At 36.2% G+C, this 20,379-nt stretch overlaps 1 protein-coding gene across 2 annotated transcripts in view; it reads right to left on the bottom strand.

Moving 5' to 3' along the window:
• The window catches only part of LOC121371299 (E3 ubiquitin-protein ligase TRIM9-like), a 122,099-nt gene that overhangs the window by 42,133 nt on the left and 59,587 nt on the right, over positions 1–20,379 (bottom strand). For both annotated transcript variants that reach the window (XM_041497101.1, XM_041497102.1), the window contains exon 4: positions 6,184–6,340. In XM_041497101.1, coding sequence (XP_041353035.1) covers positions 6,184–6,340 — 157 coding nt within the window. The remainder of the gene's footprint in view (positions 1–6,183; positions 6,341–20,379) is intronic.

Below are 20,379 nucleotides of genomic sequence, written 5' to 3'. Positions count from 1 at the left end.
AATAAAGACAGACTATATGCGTAATAAAGGCCATGTAACATGGAAATAATGACAGAATGACAGATCAAGATGCAGCTCATAATCTGTGACTACAGAATACATATTAACTGTCACATCTTCCAGCCATGATGTGTGTGCTGACAGTTATAGATGACACAGGACGGAATATTAACACATCACAAGGATGGAATGAATGACAGGGTGTCACCAGAAACAACTCCTTATCCACCAGATTGACAGATGTGTCTAGTTAGAGGCCATAACCCTCTGTACAACATTAACAATGGTATTCAGACAATGACCTTAGCCATAAATCTGTTTAACCTGCTAATAATGTTAAGCAATAGTGCGATTACTTCTATTGGTTTAAATGTGTAAGAGAAAGGAAAGGAATAGTAACATGTGGACAAAGACCACCAAAACCAAGCTAAGTGAGTAACACGTGGACAAAGACCACCAAAACCAAGCTATGTGAGTAACACGTGGACAAAGACCACCAAAACCAAGCTAAGTGAGTAACATGTGGACAAAGACCACCAAAACCAAGCTAAGTGAGTAACATGTGGACAAAGACCACCAAAACCAAGCTAAGTGAGTAATTGACTGGTTAGCACATACCATGGTATTTAAATACCAATTTTGGGCTGTAATGGTAAAATATGTAATAAAGTAAACTTTGTTTTGTTTAACACCACCATTAATTAATCATAAACTATCGGATATCAAACCTTTGATAATTCTGACATATAATAGTCTTCAGAGGAAACCTATATTCTCCAACAAGGGACCTTTTATATGCACTTTCTTACTGATAAGACAGCACATACCACTGCCTGTGGTATATCAGTCAAAAGGCACTGGTCGGAACAGCGATAAAACACAATAAGTTTGCTGAGGGAGTAGTATGTAACAAGAGTCTAATATATTGAAATAACACAGGTGAACACAGGTATAAAAAAAAATAGCAAGAAATAAATTTAAAACCCAGAAACAGTACGATGGACTGCCCGATGAGGTTCCTTGACATGATGAACAAGTGCATGTGGCAAAGAATGAATGGATGAGTGGAGCTGATAACACACCATAAATCAGCAAACAGTTTCTAATTCGGGATGAGCTGAGCGAGTTTCTCCTCGTCCCAGCAGTGCCTGCTTTACCCAGGTTGACACACTCGGCTGGCTGGTTTCACGATCCAGTCAGTCTGTGGAGACCACAAACGGAAAATCTCTTTACATTCCGTGTTAGTTTTACGTGTTTCATGCCAAACTTTACTTATCTCCGGCAATTATACAGAGGTGGCAAAAAAAGTACTGAAATAAAACTTTTATTTGCCATCTGATTTTACTTTCAACTTTGATAACCCAGTAGCAAATGTTTTCCATCTTTCCCAAAGATGTGATAACCAAAATAGACCAAATCAAATTAAATCTTATTTGATAGGTCAAGGGAAATACCAACTTATTGGAAAGAAAGTTAATTTATTTATGTGTAGTTTTTAAGGATAAATTTATATCTTTTTTGAGAAATGGAATACCACAATTAAACCTAAATAATTAAACAAAGAATGGTGGAAAACAATTACAGGTGTTTTGGTTGAAATATGTGTTACTTTAATTTGGAACCAAACTTTGATGCTTATTTAACAAAATAACCTGATTGTTTTCCAAACAATCACTTCTGTAACTATTTTTATTATTCAAGTGGCTGTGATATGTTGCAAACTGCCAGAATCATGCATGTTTTAGCAGAGCCATTATGACAAATCTCGTATGGATGAATGATGCATTTTACTTGTTTTTCAATTGGATCATTTTAGAAAGACTACATTGTTGTGACTGTTTCTTAAAACACCAAGTTTACTTGCTTCTGTAGACTCTTTTCTTTAAAAAAAAAAACCTAGTATTTTCGTTTCATTTCTAGTGCATCTGCACAATAAATTTGCAAATATTTTAAAAGTAAATTCTACATTAGTCCTATTACAAAAAAAAGAGAGAAAAGATTCTTAGCATGCTACAGTTGAATGCTTTTAGACATGAAGTTGTCAAGACTGTTTGAAGTTCACAGCAGAGAATTATTTTCCTTGAGCAGCCAATCTGTTTTTCAAGGTCTATTACATCTACACAAGCATGACACAGAACCTGTCGCCTGCCATCAGAGGGGAAGCTATCTCTAGTGACAGGACCAGTATCAGTTATCAAGGCAGCAGGATCCAGTTCTTGACAAGCCAAACCATTTAAATTTGTCTTCATTACCTAATGCTCAAGAGCTTGTCGCACACACAGTTTCTCAAAGGATATAGGACATTAGGTTTGACAATACAGAGTATGTGTACCAGTTGTAACTAATTAATGTGACAACTTGAACATATCACACTGACATATTTGCTATGGATATACTAATCTTATTTATTGGTTTCCAGGATCGTTAACCTTGTTTCAAGGTTTAATTTAGTTAATTTTATATTTTGTGTGTGGGTTTTGGGTTTTGGGTTGGGGTTTTTTGTTGTTGTTGTTGTTTTTTGTTTGGGTTTTTTTTTTTGGGGGGGGAGGGGGGCGGTTTGGTGGGGGAAGGTTGAAGGCTGGGTGTAACCTTTAGAAGCTATAAAACTTAATTTTTATCTTTAGTTTCTTTTTAGTTCTGAAATTGTTATTTTTAAATCTAATATTCCACCTTTACTGAGTCAGAATATTGCATGCCAATTAACAGCTGTTAAATAGGAATAACCTTTCTTTATTATCTTTTCTGAAACAATACAAGACTATTAAAAAGTACAATAAACAAATTACTCATATTTTTTATTCATTAATGGGATAATATAGTAATAATGCTGCCGACTCCACTGTTCATAGAATATTGGCGAATAAATAATAGTAATGTGAGGCCTAATAGCATATTTAACCAAATTTAGTCATGACTAATACCTGGAACCATACTAAAGACTTCCAGCTCATGGAGATTTGATGATGATTGTGATGATGATTGTGATCATGATGCAGATTACTGACTTTAATTGGACTGAAGTCCAGACTAATACATATAATTCTGAACTCCTCCAGTCATAAAAATCTCAGCTCTGTGTTGGAAAAGATAAGAGCGTTTAACAAATTTCTTCTATCACAAACAAAGTACTGCATCTCTTGATGTAAATAAATTACAAATCTCCTGATACCAAGTGACAACAGACTGAAGAGAACAGGCGGATCACATCAAGGGATTTACAGTGAGAAGCGACCGATTACAATGTGATAACAGGCGTCTGATGCTAGATCAAATTAGATGATGCAAATACACACAAAAATCAGATTCATTTTGCTGTGAATATTTCTGGATTTTTTCTCCTTCTGACAAACAAATTAACTCCAAGATCAGATCCAACTGTACGGAAACATCTCATATTTTATCAATGCTATCAACGCTATGTGCTAGTGTTGATGTTTTTTCACAGGAATCTCATCTACATCAATTCTGAGTCGGATACGACTTGTCCAATGGCAGTGCAATGACTGATTCTTAAAAAAGTAATCATGTGTGTCTTTTTTCTTACTCATCATAATAATTTTTTATTTTGAAAGGAAATTATGTTTAGTGAATGCTTCAGCAATCACCATAATATTTCTATCAATATTGGTTTTTTGTCGTTATGTCAAATGTTCTGTATCAACAAAAATGTAACAAATGCTTTTGTCATGTAAAACAGAATTATCAATAACACGGTTCTGCAAAGCAATTTTTGTTTTCTTCCAACTAGCTGCATTCAGCATTAGAAAATTAAACTCTTAAAAATACAGAATTGCATCAGGAATAAATTCTAAGATGAGCAATGCAAATATTTTTATCTGATCTTCAAAGTAAAATATTGCTCACTGATAAGCAAGGAAACCATCAATTTGCTGGAGTTTGTTACAAGATGAGATAAAAGGTATGTAAAGTTCAAGACGGCAGAAAGTCTTCATAGATCTGGCAGTCTGACAACTATTATTGGTATTTCAGTGAGGAAAGGGAGAATTTCATTCACAACAGGATGTGGAGAGGTTCTTCTAAATCTACTGTGGTTGTTGGAATGTACTGGATAGTATTAATCATAAAATACATCCCACAAGATGAACTATCTGAGCATCATGAATTACAGGCCACAAGATGAATTATCTAAGCAAGGTCATGAAATACAGGCCATAAGATGAACTATCTAAGCCAGTCATGAAATAGGGGCCTCGAGATGGACTATCTAAGTCAAATGTGAAATACATCCCACAAGATGAACCATCTAAGCCAGTCATGAAGTACAGTCTTTGAGATGGACTATCTAAGTCAGCACAAATGCTTCTACACCAGATGACAATAAAACTAAAGATTTGGAAATATAACAGAGCCTGAAAGAACTGCTTGTTAATCGCAGCCATTACCATGACAAATAGTTGGTGGCAAGCTAGAAAAGACTGACAGAGTTTTGTATTCCAAAGTGAATGAGCAGGCTATTTGTGGAATAAGTGTTCTCATGTGGCCACATAATGACACACAAACTGGCTGCTATGCATATCAGGCAATCATTAATGCTTGTCACATGGGGTCTGCAGTTTACTGCAGATCTTATCAAACCATGTAGGACTTGAATGTATAAACGGCCTCCTAATTATCAGGGCTATAAAACCATGCAGAGGCCATTAGGAAAATAACTTGAGACAAGAAAAACATGTTAGAATGAGTTGAAAAAAATAGGCAAAGAAAAATATAACTCATAAACGCTTAATAACCTTATGTGGAGAGAGGAAGAGTAATTAATGCCAGGTCTGCATAGTGATGAAAAACGATCCTTTTGCAAGCTAAATTCACAGTGAATTATCAACTGTTAAATTGGTTTCTGCCCTATCTCTGGGAAACAACTTCTCCACATAACGGTATGATGAGAGCCATTAACTAATGGTCAAAAGAACCTGTAAGTGCCTGTAATTTCTGCAATTATTTACAAAGCAATCAATGGACTGCCATAAGAAGTAGTTTTACAAGCTATCCAGGTGATTTACTGCACTGCAGGAGACTGACTGGTGCTTTTGTTATTAAAGTGTGTCTGCCTGTCCAAGCCAGTGGAGCCAAAATGGTGGAGTACCAAAGGTCTGGCACAGCACCACCTGTATGGGTTGTCTGGCAATACCCTGGCAACCTCAAACATGGCTGTCAATGACACGATTTAGTAGCTGTACAGTTAATGAAAACTCCCACTCAAGTAGAGTTGGTACCTACTTCAAGTGGAACAATGCCAATATGTAGTGGCAGCTTCAAGAATTATAAATCAGACTAAGTGATGACCTTGGTGCTGCACAGGAAGTAAACCATTGATAACTAGCAGAAACTAATTCTGTGCAAATCACTAGAGTTTGGTCTTCAGAAGAAGTAAACCAGCCATTCCCAAATTTCTTCATGGCACATGTCACTTTTTTGTAGCCTAAACTATACATATTAAAAGTAACTGCAGCTACACTTTTAGAAACTGCCAGCTATCTGTATTATTAATCCACATGTCTTAAGATATGCCAATTTACCATTTTATCTAATGTAACTCTCACACTTACTCACTCACTCTCTCTCCCTTTCTTTTTCTATCTGTCTCTATCCCCCCATCTCTCCCTCCCTCCCCTCACTCACTCGCTCTCCCTGCCTCCCTCCCTTCATCTCGCTCTCTCTTTCTATCCCCTCTCTCTCTATCTCCCTCTCCCTCCCTCCTTCTCTCTCTCTCTCTCTCTCTCTCTCTCTCTCTCTCTCTCTCTCTCTCTCTCTCTCTCTCTCTCTCTCTCTCTCTCTCTCTCTCTCTCTCTCTCTCTCTCTCTCTCTCTCTCTCTCTCTCTCAGACAAAAGAGTCCCATTTTATTTATGATGGTTATTGTCAAATATGTATGTACTTATTGTTTTTATAAACATCTTGACAGATTTGAGGCCCTTGGAACCAAAACAAATTAACCAGCCTGTAAGTTTCCATAGGCATATTTCAGGTGATACATAGAACCATATACTATTTTCAAAATTCTTTTGTTTATTATAATAACAAAAAGAAAATCTTTTAACCTGTATAACATTTCTTATATAAATATATACACACACATCTTTTGTGATGGCATCAAAAATGAAATTTTGGGGGCTAAAGAACATACATGTATGTGTACAAGTTTTGAGATACCAAAGCTTATTTACCTTTCATTTGAAAGAAATTCATGGTTTGTATAGCTTGAATAACGGGTGAATTGTCAAGTGTCAGCTCAAACTCGGGGGATACACGTGGTGCCAGCTCCATTTCCTTGTAGAAGTTGGCCTGGGCATGTGACACTCGTTCTATCAACCCACTTGACACCTGCAAAATAACCAAAACAAAAATATGACCTTTCCGTATTTATTTTCGTTTAATATACAGTCAGCCAAGCACAACACTCCAATATGGTGGAGTGGTAAAACTTATTCTATAATACGTAAAGGGAACTTGTGTCAATGTCTATTTTGTATTCTGGCTTAATAATGTATGACTGTTACCACATGTTTTGCTCTACAAGTTTGAGAACGGATATTAGGTATTAGATAATATCAACCAGTCTTGGTAACTCTATACTCGACTTCTACTTTCTTGGCACCTTCTTGCTGCCAAACTCATCAAAAAATGATAAGAATATAGGCAGGTGTATATGAGAAAATTAATAATAAACAAGCTAATCTCAGGTAAAATGTTAATCAGTTTTCTTTGGCTTGAAAGTGCTGTTGTTACAAATGAGGAATGGAAAGCAAATATTTGTTTAATGACACCACAGCACATTTTAAACTATATGGCTATTCTATATTCTACCTTAATAATGTATTTCTGTTACCACGTTTTGCTCTGTAAGTTTGAGAAAGGATATGAAGGATTAGATAATATTTGGTGTTTAATATATTTTGACACTTGATCAAGCGAGGAAACCAATGCATTGCTGCCACACAGGCTATTCCTTCTGAACTGCATCAAGGGATCTTAAACATACACTTTCCCACAAACATACATTGGGGCAATGGTCGGGATAGACAACTAATACTGAGTGCATCAATGGTGATTGATCCTCTGACCCACAGCACCTCAGGCAGGTGCTCTACCAACCAATGAACTACATCCTGCCCCTTTGTTACAACTGTGCAACCTGGGCTTCCTACCATTACACACATTTGTCTAGACATCAAAATTCTCTGTATCTCATTTCATTTGTTTTGAATTATAGTTTCTGATTTCTAATTTACAATAGCACAAAAGATATAGATTAAAAGCTGCCAATCATTGTGTAAAATTATACCGGGGAGTCATCATATCAAAGGAATCCCCATCGTGATATTCGATAATCTAATCCACGAACCAACACGTGAAACAATAGATTATTTGCCTTAAGCATTAAAAAGGAAAGCATTCTCAATCCAAATTTGCACTGAGACAGTTCCAGTGAAAAGATGTTTCCGACTGCTGATCTTTCCAGTTTAATGACACACTACGTCCAGTCGCAATACCACTGAGGAAACATTGTCCATAAGCCGTGGACCATATTTACACAGTCTCGAATGATGGAGTCTCAATTGTTGTAGTGCAAGACTATAATGTTCATGTGCTGTATCGCTCCTTTACAACTCGCATGGGATACGACAGAAAATCCATTAACTGTGAAACAAGAGCTCAAGACATGTTGACTTAGAGCTGAAGTGTTCCCGTATTTCTATTCAATACTTTATTTTTGGTTTAAAAACATAATGTGCCTGTCACAAAAAAATAATAAATGCGCCAGGGTTTTTTTGTGGGGTTTTTTTGTGAAAAAAGAATGCTGCAAGTATAGAAATATTTTACCTTTTTTGTAAGAGAAACAATATATTTGTTCGGGAAAACAACTTCATATTTATTAAATAGGAGCATATTTCATTTTTGTGAACTAGTTTGTGTGAGAGTATTCTTTCAAAGTACAAACTTTCCTGGTAAAAGAATTACAATTTTGTCTTAGGAAATAAATGTCTGTTTAATGACAAGTCAAGCACAGTGTTTACTCAGAAGTCACGAAGATTGCAAAATATAATAATTATGACTTGGTTTAGAGTTTAAAAAGACAAAACAATGACATCGTTCAACCTAATTTATGCTTTTTGATTAGCAGGAAGGGTCTTCTCATGCACCATTGTTAGAAAGAAAAAATAAGTTTGTTTTGTTTAACAACACCATCAGATCACATTGATTTATTAAGTTTAACATATAGTCTAAGTGATGAAACCTGCTACATTTTCCCATTATTTGCAAGGGATCTTTCATATGCACCATCCCACAGATAGGATAACACATACCACGGCCTTTGATACACCAGGTGTGGTGCACTGTCTGGAATGAGAAATAACCCAATGGGATTCGATCCTAGACTGACTGCTCATCAGGTCAAGCATTTTACCACAAAGGTTATGTTCTGCCCACCATGGTTAGAAAGAAAGAAAGAAATGTTTTTTATTTAACGACACACTCAACACATTTTATTTACGGTTATATGGCGTCAGACATATGGTTAAGGACCACACAGATTTTGAGAGGAAACCCACTGTCACCACATAGGCTACTCTTTTACGACAGGCAGCAAGGGATCTTTTATTTGCGCTTCCCACAGGCAGGATAGCACAAACCATGGCCTTTGTTGAACCAGTTACAGATCACTGGTCAGTGCAAGTGGTTTACACCTACCCATTGAGCCTTGCGGAGTACTCACTCAGGGTTTGGAGTCGGTATCTGGATTAAAAAACCCATGCCTCGACTGGGATCCGAACCCAGTACCTACTAGCCTGTAGACCGATGGCTAACCACGACGCCACCGAGGCTGGTCCCATGGTTAGAAATACACCAACAAAACTAACATGACATGGCATTAACCCATATACATTCTACACACTCTTAAATATGATTATGTACAATGAAGACAGCCTAATTTCAGGATAAGATTAAGAGGAAAATTATAGGATGAAACAGACTTCAAACAGGATGAGCTGGCTGTATGGAAGATCAGAGAAAAAATAATCTAAAAATTGTTAACATCAAACTTCTGTATTACTCCTCAAACATATGATGACAAAGCTACTTGAAGGTCAGTCTGAATGAATCTGAACAACAAAACCGTTATTCGTTATCAAGACCGTATCTCTGCACAATGTAGAGTCGAATGGATATTTGATAAAACAGTGGAACTTGATTCCATGAATCTCTATCTATGCCTGTATATAAAATAAGAAATCAACACAGGCAATGAATGAATTAAATGAATGAATGAATGAAAGAAAGAAAGAACAAATGAATGAATGAATGAAAAAAAGAAAGAAAGAATTAATTAATGTTTTGATACCTCAGCGTGAACAAAAACCAGCTACTGGGTGCCAAAATATAGCAAATGAATCCAGAAACATACAGCTGAGATCAATAAATAAAGAATATCTGGAAAATGCTTAAAAATATAAACTGTACAGAGTATCATATTTCAAAAGGCCCATATTTCAGTTGTAGCTTAGTGTTTAAATCACAAAAACCCAACAGGTCATTTGAGACACACACAGTTAAAGTTCAGATCATACCCTGTCATCACCCAAAAACTTCTTTTTTTAAAAGATCATTAATGGAAATTAAAGCCAAGCAACTACAAAAAATATATTAGTGTCTTTGCTTGCCTTGAGAAAACTACTAATCAGGCCAGATCATAGGACTTAATATGCACATTCAGAGCAAGCTGTTGCAGTGCATGCAACTAGCAATCTGTTCTGCTCGTCTTTTAACTACATATGTATATTTAAGCAAGCCCTGCAATTGCCCTTGGCAATCAGCAATGCTGTGGAAATTGCTATGAGGTTTTTTTATTCTTCATGACATTTTTTTTTATATGGACTATGTATTCAGTTTGTTTTCCACAGCATGTTTTTTTGCCATGGACATTTTCTTAATTGCAGGGATTGTCTATGTTAGTGCTGGATGTTCATACATCATGACTTGTAGATGAAAGACAAACAAACTTAACATGGCAAATCTCATGTAGGAAACACCAATATCACTCAGGGCTACTATAAGAAGATGTTCAGTCCCACTTTGATTAGGATATATGTGGAAGGCAGAGCCTGAATTTCATCTGCCAGTTTGATTAATGACATTGGGAAGCAAATGACCTCCTTCCAGGAAGAATAGCAAGGAACAGTGCAACACACTTCATCAGCATGTGAAAGAAAAATCACTATTGATCCCCTCTTATTAGAAGCAAGTAGTATTAATGGCAGTACAGGAATTCCAATTTATACCGTAATACCCAGTTTACTACAATCAGGACAAAACCCAGTCCTGATAAAAGTCATATATATTATTTGTGATCAAGTTGAATGTGTAAGATATATACATTCAAGTTCAACAGAGGTGTGACATCAACAGGAGCTAATGAAACACCAGATGATACTTGGGTGCCATTCTGGTTAAGCCATTGGCCTTAAGGCGTGTAGGTATTAGGGGGCCTGTGCCCCTCCCCTCACTCAAGGATGCAAATGTATGTTGTCTTGTACTACTCTAAATAAGGATTAAATTCTGGTGTGGGCCTACTCCCCACCCCCCCCACCCCCAACTAGAGACTGGCCCCCGCACTAGAGGTTACACCCCTCCCCTCCCCAAAGATTTCATTCCTACAGGTCTGCATGGTCACGTAAAGCATCTGACTGCTTACTATATGTAAATATGTATTACAGTAAAACCTATCTAAACTGGACTCTGAACAAACAGGAATCCTGTCAAAACCAACCAAGTTTCATGGTCCCAAATTTTCTAAATTCTAAAACGCAATATTCTAAATACCAGATCCTGTCTAAATTGGATACATTTTAGGTCCTGGAGTGATCCATTTTTTACAGGTTTCACTGTACATTAAGATGACTGGAAGACTTAAACAGTGACGTCTTAAATGGCTGCACGCTGCAGTAGATTTGACTACTTCAAAGGCAATGTAATTAATTTTTAACTTGTGAATATAAAAAAATAATCAAGATAAATTTATTCTTTATGAGCAGATAAAGGTGTCTGTATTCTATTTGCCAGTGTTAAGTGAGTATAATTGAAATAGATGAAGCCTAGCTGAATAGGTATAGTTTTCTGAAAAATTGCATTCCCACAGCACCCATTACCTTCATCCCGCATTCAAGAAAAAGAAAGCTAATCAATACCCTATTAACAAAATCTATTATCTACATTTCCTTCATGAGAAGCAGGAAATTAAATCCCTTGCTGGAATAAGAGCCGCAGTAAGCCAATACTATAGACAGACCATCGGCACGAAAAAAAGAAACCAACTTCCAATATCTGATATATTTTTACAAGTCACTACTACTGATTAATTTATTAACCCATATTGTATTTACGTTTCTCAAATATGCTTTCAGAGCCTGTTGTAAAAGCAAATATCTGTGCTAAGAATTCTGGCAGTGATATTTAAGTCCCGGCCACTGCTGTCAGTATGTCGGGGTAGTCAGCAATGGCAGGCGTACAGCAGTTCATTAGCAGCATGGAAGAACTACATCAAAGAGTAAAACATCAATATATTTGTTTTCTTTATTGGTCAGCTGTAAGCAGCACTAATACCGAGCTTTTTATTTGCTTGGTCTTGCCCAATTACCCGCCATTAATGGCCTAAAGAATCTCTTTCTACATGCTGCTCCTGTTTGCCTTCCCTCGATTTCACCGAGAATGGTATTTGGTTTGCAAGCCTCCCACAGAACTTGCTACTGTGTTCCAGCTTTCTTTCTTTCTTTTTTCCTCTTTTTTTTACTCTCCACCACTATTTAATTGAGCACCACAAATAATTGAGTCAATTTTCTAAAGCAGGTTAAAGATCATTCAGGTGAGGTGCAGACCAGCAGAAAAAACGGTGTCCACGAGTCTAAAGGATCAGTCTATGTCCTGGGATGTTATGAACTTTCTCACATTCATCCATGCACATCAGAGAACTATGTTAGGATCACTGGTCCGAAGAGCAAACATTGGCTGATGAATTTTCCACCAGAAATGGCTCAATAACCTGGAGCACAATACAAGCCACAAGCATCACTAATATCCAAAGGGTTTACCATCAGAATTTAGCCAGCTTGTGGCACTGTCAGTCAAGGCTTGATGAACTTGCAAAGGAACCAGTGTTGTTGTTTTGGGGTGGGTTTTTTTTTTTTGTTTTTTGTTTTTTGTGGGGGTTTTGGGGGGTTGCTATCTCTATGCAGTGATGGCATTATATTTTGCAATACTATTACATGTTGATCATAAACAGATGATGAAACATGTTTCTGGTGCTAATATATATAAACAAAGAAAAATGTAGTTCCAGCACTACTTTAAAAACAAATTCATATTAATATCACGTGACAAATTATAGATCATAACTGCATTGTTAATTACTGTTATATCATAAGAACATTTAAACAATACCACAAGTTAAAAACTATTTTGATAAACATTAAGTCTAAGATATTTACTGTACTCTAATCTAAGGTCCAGTAAATATGTTTTGATTTTAAAATAAAATAAGTTAGAATAAAATAAAACAAAAACATTTATATATTTAATTTTTTTTTTTATTCAAATGAATAAATGAAGAGTTCTAGATTCTTCATATTTAGTAGATACAATGCATATTATAGCAAACAGATATTTTGTAAACAATGACCAAAACTAATTGCATATGATTAGAAAAACAGCACAATAAAAACCCATGATTGCGAATAAATTTGTGAAATGTTTTACATCATCTTTTAATAAATCAATGAACCTTCTTGAAATCCCTGTAATGCAGTTTTGCAATGCTTAGAATTCTTGTTATCATTGTTGCAATGTGTTTCTTATCAACAATTCTTTAAACATTTGTAAAGACCTCCTTCATGCAGATGTGTGCACCCAACAGTATTGGAGGGATGATAACAAGGAATATAGATACAAGTGAAGTCGGTGCAGAGAGTACAGCTGTGTCAGCTTCCAACATATAACACATTGGTCAACAGACATTCATTCACTTTAAATGGAAAAAACTGTACACTAATTTTACCAATTAGTGAATTTAAACAAATAGAAATTACCCAATAATGCTTTTGTTTTTCTCTTTAAAAAAATGTTAAACAGTAATACACAGAAGTTATTGTTTTTAACTTGCGAACTAAAAAATCATTTAGCCGAATGGGTGTTAAGGATATTTGAGGGTTAACAAGGTCGGCTTCCTCCCATCTGAGAGTGGTGTACTGCTACTCATCCGTAAAATGGGTTTGCCAGAGGATCTTGTCAAACAAGACGGTAAAGTCCTTGCTGAAAAGCGTAATGCTGCACATCACTTATTGCATTTTGTTCAAGCCATCCATTTCCAAACATTTCTCAGCTGATTCTAAAAGCAGAAACCAGCCTACTGAAGTCCATGCAATTTCAAGGATGATTTCAGACTTTAGGAAAATATTCTCCACTTCGTCATAAATGCAGCGCCAATATTACGTGAAATGGTTTCATCAGTGCATCCGGTTGCTTTCATGATGGAGCTATATCAAGCCATCACATTCTGTGCATTACATAATGAACTTATGGAAATATGGCAGCACAACTGAGCAGACATGTAAAGTGTAATATGATTTATAAATACTAGTAAATCATAACGGCTTTGACAAGACCAAAAAAAAGAAGTATTTTAATGAATTGATTACTTTCGGATATCATAACATAAATCAAATTGCTGTTGGCTCATAAATATTGACTGTGACAACAAAAAATGATGGATTATGCTTTTGTGATATATAGAAATTTACAGCATGCAACAATGTTCCATATTAAATGTGGACTTAAAGATAATAACTATAGTAAATAAAACAGATTTACAAAAAAAATGACAATATTAATTCAGTTACAGATATTTAAAACAAGTAATTTATTAGTCAAAAGTAGAAACAGCATATGCCTTATATTTGTTACAGTATTCTAACATAATTTTAAAAATTAAACAAACTGGTATACTAGAAAGTTAAAGTTTGTTTTGTTTAACACAAGATCAAAGCTGGTCTGTATGTATAGTCAGACTCTCAGGAAACCAGAATCCACTCAAAAATTGACATTTTTCACAGCCTCTTTTTTAAATTCAGTATAGAACAGAACCTTAATTCAACTGAATACTCCTTAAAACTAGACATTTTACTAGGTCTCATAGGTGTCTGGCTTTACTGTACTTTTATTTTATCTTGAATCCATGATTTTGTTCAGTTAAAGTTCAAGAATGCTGTCCTATGCACACATATCTACCATCTGTGCTATCTGTCCAGTGGGTTAATAGTTGTTAAAGTAGGGTCAACTCAAACAAGAGCCTTATGTGTTGGAAAGATGCATACCCGGACCACCAACACATACTGACACTTTAACAAATGAAAAACGCGTAATTTTAGAGTTACCAGTAATAAAAATACATGATTATTCCTGCTAACTGGGGGCAGCCATTTTGTTTTGTTTTTGTGACGTCCGGTGGTATAGCTTGGGGCGAAGTGACGTCAGCTCCGTTCATCTTCTCTATCCACAGTGTAAACAAACGCTCTAATTTACGACAAGGTGCTTCGCTTTCATCAACCTGACTTGTAAAACAACATAAATGAATTGATAGTATAATAAACTATTTAACTAAATATATTTCAGGTTACATCATAGAATGAAATGGAGTTATAGTATTTTTCTTTTTTTAAAAATCCAAAGAAACAATGCATACTTATTAGTGATACTTTTCTTTTCTTTGGGATGACGTAATTAGTCAGTTTTGTGATTTTAGATGGGAAAGTCTACTTAATCAAGGGTTTTACAGAATTACTTACAGTAATAAAGCAGGGCAGTTAGTAATGTCCATTACGATTTGAGGTGTATCCGTGTTGTTATCACACAATACCCTGTGATCTTCATAAAAGAGGCACGTCTTTTTAGTGTGTCTAGACACAGTGTCTGGGGACCGTCTGAATATACACCTGCCAATCAGGAACCACAGAAAGGCCACGGAAAGAAAAGACCAATTAACCAAGATAACACTCCGATTATTGTTTCAGTGCGTGGGTTAATTTATGTATGAAACATAATACAGTTATTTCAACACTTTGACAATGGTGGTTTATTTTGTATTGAAAAATAATATATAATTGTTGCCGGCTTACTAGGATGAATATAATTACAGAACATTGCGATGCATCTGCAAAAATCAGGTATGTTTTGTTTCTTCAGTTCGAAGACTAATTCCTAACATGACACGTTAGGTATTACGTAACCACCAGCTCGCCAGAGGGCGTATTCACTGGTATGGTACAAAATGGCTGCGCCCGTTATATATAATAGCCGTCACATTTAACAGTTTTATTAATTAACTATATGATTATACTTGTTGATATTAAGCAATAATGTGCATTATATATCGTTGAATATGCATACCAGGCCAAATGCCTTAATTGTCCCCTCCTTTAATGGTTACTAGCTGAGAGAGAAGTGATGATGATGATGATGATAACTAGTTTAACGCGCCCATATACCACTAGGGTTTCGAACACACCCATCCCGAGTCCAACCTCCGATAAAATCGGTGGCCTGACTCGGGATGGAGGGGGGGGGGGGGGGGGGGGGGTTGAAAATGGGCAGAATTTTGAAAATAGCAATTAGTAAACAAATTAATAGAATAAATTAAAAAAATTAAAAGGTTACAAGCCAAAAATAAAAAGAATTGACTGCTTGGCCAAATATTTATATAATTTGGAGCATTTTAGAAGGACAGTCCAAAATTAAATAAGAGAAAGAAGAGAGGATCGGACTATTTAATAATATTTTTAAAAAAGAAGTAATTTCGACATAAAATTTTGAACACAGATCTAAAAGTTTAAAGTCCGATCGATATGTCCACGCGAGTGGCCTTGTTACGGCCGTTTGGGTGCACAGCTTAAAGGGACGAGATGGGTTGCATCCCGTCAAGAAAACCCCTAGATTGACAGTCGATAGACGTTGAAGGTGTAGTGCTGTGCTGAAATACAGATCTTGAGAAGCCGGATCCGTCTGAACGAGAGAGAGTATCAGACTAGGGTATAGTCCAGTCGTCATGGGTTGGTATAGTGGTGCGGACGGGCCCGACTCCGGAGGATACGAGATGGTATCATTATAAAGCAAGGTAAAGTCTAGAAAAAGAGTAGTAGGGGCCAACCCCGCTTCCTATTTCTTCTTAGAGTGGGGCGGTCAATCTTCCAGTGCTGCTAGGACAGGCTCGGACATGCAGAGACTAAACGCGAACAACCGTGGCGTTCTGCAGAATGGCCGTCATACGAGTCACAAAAAAACAAGTCGACAGTCAGACAGAGAAATGACGTGGAGGCAAGGAATCTCGCTAAAAAAGAATCCAACCTGGTGGTGCAGGCTGTCGAAACGAGAAGCGTTCCAGCATTCAATCAGTTCCAATGGCCGCATACGTCCTAGTAGAAAACTTCATTTCGCTGACAAAAACAACGAAATGAAGGAACCCCAAGTCGAGCACACGAAAGCACGTGCAGTGTGGACAAGCAAAACAAACACGTCTTACAGCGGGGAGCTCCAGACTGGGAATCGAGAGAAGTGAGCCATTAACACTCGCCCCGGTGAGAGCCAATACCTGGGTACGAACCCAGTACCTACCAGGCTTTGTTAAGTCTGCTCAATGCCTTACAACTACAACACTGCATGTGTGTGGTGAACTGTGCCAAAGTCCTGTTATCACTGCCAGTCTGGAGAAGTACCACAATAAAAACACCAAAAATAAATGTGATATTCAGACAATGGGTGATCGTTAAAAGGCGGCAATTCATGAATCATGTGTAGCGTAAGAAAGAAAAACAAGAGTTTATGTTTTGAAAGTGTTTCTGCCCACCTAATCACCCCGGTCTGACGCCTGTCTGCCTATCACCTTGATCAGAGAACAACAGACTGAGAAGCAACAAGCAGAATATATCAATCTGTGGCTCGAATTTACTACAGATACTTATCAACACCTATACTTGTATTATATTTAACTCTTTCATGATGGCCATTGGCAGGCCGGGGAAGCTAGAGCATAGTCACTGTCTACTTTTTACGGTACTTCTGAAATAAGTCTGTTGGTGATTTTTTTTTCACTCAATCCAGGACAATGAAGCAAAATATCCATAATTTAAAAAAATTATTTTAATGTATTCATAATGGTATTTCTCTATAAAATGGAGTTCAAGGGATATTTTTACAAAATTAATAAACAAAAATAAATCCTGAGACAAAAGTAGAACTTTGGCTTGAGCTAAACAAAGTTTTGCTTTAACATTTGTATTTTAAATACCTATACGGGTATCTCTTCAGGTAAGTTGCATCATCAAAAAAGAAATTGTTCATGTTAATCACTTTTACATCAATGTTTACAAAAGTATTGCTGAATATTGACATGAATTTCAAGGGCTGGAGAAAGATGCTTATAAATTCAATACCAATAAGTACCCCCAAAACCATTTCAGTTTTAATTGCTAGTAATAATAGATTTGCCAACTTGTGGTGAAGAGACCAAACTATGCAGCACATGAGTTCATGGAAACTGTGGTAAAGCACTCGCTCGATGCACAGTTGGTCTGGGATTGATCCCCGTTGGTGGGCCCATTGGGCTATTTCTCATTCCAGCCAGTGCACCACGACTGGCATATCAAAGGCCATGGTATGTACTACCATGTCTGTATAAAAGTAACTTGCTGCTAATCGAAAAGAGTAGCCCATGAAGTGGCGACAGCGGGTTTCCTCTCTCAATATTTCTGTGGTCCTTAACCAAATGTCTGACGTCATATAACTGTAAATAAAATTTGTTGAGTGTGTCGTTAAATAAAACATTTCCTTCCTTCCTTCATGGGAACTGCAACTGCAGATGACCAGCCTGGACCACTGCTCTGGACAGTTCTGTCCCACCTTGGTGTTTACATTTCAATCATTTGTTGTCAGTAATTGATTCATGTGGCAGATCAGAGCTGCAATTACTCTGAGCATGAACTTAATTGACAGTTGTTTAGAAATCATCATCATCACTAATTCGCTTGCTGGAAGTAGTTGTAAATTCTGTCACATGTTTCTTTGACTGACCGTTCAACAAAGAGAATAATACAGAGCCTGGTGCTGACCAGCATGGTCGTTAGGCTCAATGGACTAATTACTTCTACACCACTGCCTAAATTCTTTTTATTACCCTGGACTTTGTTTATAAAATTAAATGAAAGAAACCAGACATTTAAGATCTATTTAATGCAAGTGTTCAAAGACCTATGTCATTATTAAACTGAGTAATCAATTCTTTGATGTTCTTCCATAGCACTTATTATCCTAAGTTAATAACAGATTAAATTTCCATTTGTGTTGTAATTTATAAAATAAGTATATCAGTGTTATAAAAGGTGTAAATATAGAATAAATTAAAACTTTTTTTTTAATTACTGCTGCATGCATACTGCAAGGTGATATTTCTTGCAGATCTACAATTTTTTTTTTTTTTTTTTTTTTTAATTTCATCAAAATAGCAGAAAGTTTACATCACTAATGGCTTTTTTGTTGTTGTTGCTGTTGTTTTGGTATTTTGTTTTGAAAACTACACAATATATTATACATATAGTCTCTAAAGATGTACATAGTGATATATACAATATGACATATGAAATAAAAACTATTTGAAAATTAATCTTTGAAGAAGCTGTTAATTTTTTATAGATGCTCCAGCCATGATCACCAGTTGATAATAACAATGTAATACAGGAGACAATTTACTCATCAAAATTCAAGCTCACAGAACCATCAGAAGTGCAAATATAAAAAACAAACACAAAACACCCAAGCATTTTAGCAAAATGCACTACAAATGTTTTTGCCCATGGTTGATAAAAGTTGCACTTGTGTGCAGTATGCCACAAACAACAAGTAAGCTCTCCAGTGAAAACCAACACCAACACTAACACTCTGTATGCATCCAGTGTCCCACGTTACAGAGACAAGTGATCTGAAATGTCATTAACGGCCATGACCATGAATCCGTAATGAGCAAAAACATCTCCACCAGACTTGTACCAACAGAAACAGCCGGAGTCAGTTAACAATAGTATTTCCATATTGGATCATACAGAGCTGGAGTCGCGATCTTCATTTGATGCAGGATTTGACAACAAACACCGCAGAGAGGTGCCGGCTGACAATGAATGCCATGAAGATGTTTTCCATGTCGTCAGATGGTGTCCATCATGTCAGTATTTTTGTTCGTTTTGTCTGAAAAGCAGTGGTTAAATTTGCTAATCCTCTTACAAGCACCCCCATGGGACCCTGTGAGAGAGGACAATGTAAATGGAGTTATCAATAAACAATGCATTGTCCATTATTGTCAGATGCAAGTGGGAATCGAGACTACATCGCAGGACACTAGTGAGCAGCTATGGTATTAATGAGAACTCTACCTCATCACTTTTTCAGCTACATACTTATACACTCAGTTATGCATCTAAAACAGCTGGAACAATATAGAAACATTTTTGTCCTGATTAGACATACCTATATTCATATAAGAAACATGTACATATTTAATGAGTAATTAATTCTTTAGTGTTGTAAACCTATCAATAAACAATTTATTGTCCATCATTGTCAGTTGTAAGTGGCAATAAAGACTGTTGCAGTAAGCTGGTTGGTAGCTGTTGTATGTATTAACATGATTATTTTTCAGTTACAGATTTATATCTGTATTGAATGCATACATTTTTAGCAACTAACTAATTAATGCTTTGAAAAAGGACATCATCATTTGTTCATATTTTACTCAAAGACTAAAACTTGAAGATTTTAGACTGATGTCATAGCAATGTTATCTAGTTTGTATTAAAGGTAATGTCTCAGTGACAATTCGGGTCTGAGTAAAAAAAAAAATCTGACAGTTGCATAAGACTATCCAGGTGTCCTGATCAGTCCAAGCTGAATTAACATGGGATTAACACATTAGACAATGCAGAATTAAATAAAAACCAGTGATATGAACCACCATAACTATTATGAAACCAAAACATGAATATGATTTACACAGATTTCTGGCTTTGATATGAGTCAGTGCAGTAAGTTCAAACCCTGCTAATTTATACTTTGTGTTTTTAAATATTTGATTAGAGTTTGTATGGTTAGGATATTTTATCACACAGTTTCAAAAAGTTATTTAACTGTCTTGCAGGCATTTTAATGCCTAAACAAACTTCATGCTGTTCAATGAAGAAATCAATCTTCTGTCGAATTTAAGACTTTCTCATCTTATGGTTGTTTTAATATGACAGTTACATCAAAGATAATCAATAACTATGTCTGGTGAA

This window comes from Gigantopelta aegis, chromosome 4, assembly GCF_016097555.1.
Source record: "Gigantopelta aegis isolate Gae_Host chromosome 4, Gae_host_genome, whole genome shotgun sequence".
Taxonomy (NCBI): Eukaryota; Metazoa; Mollusca; class Gastropoda; order Neomphalida; family Peltospiridae; genus Gigantopelta; species Gigantopelta aegis.
The sequence above is the reverse complement of the archived record's forward strand: the minus strand, read 5'-3'. Positions and strand labels throughout refer to the sequence as shown.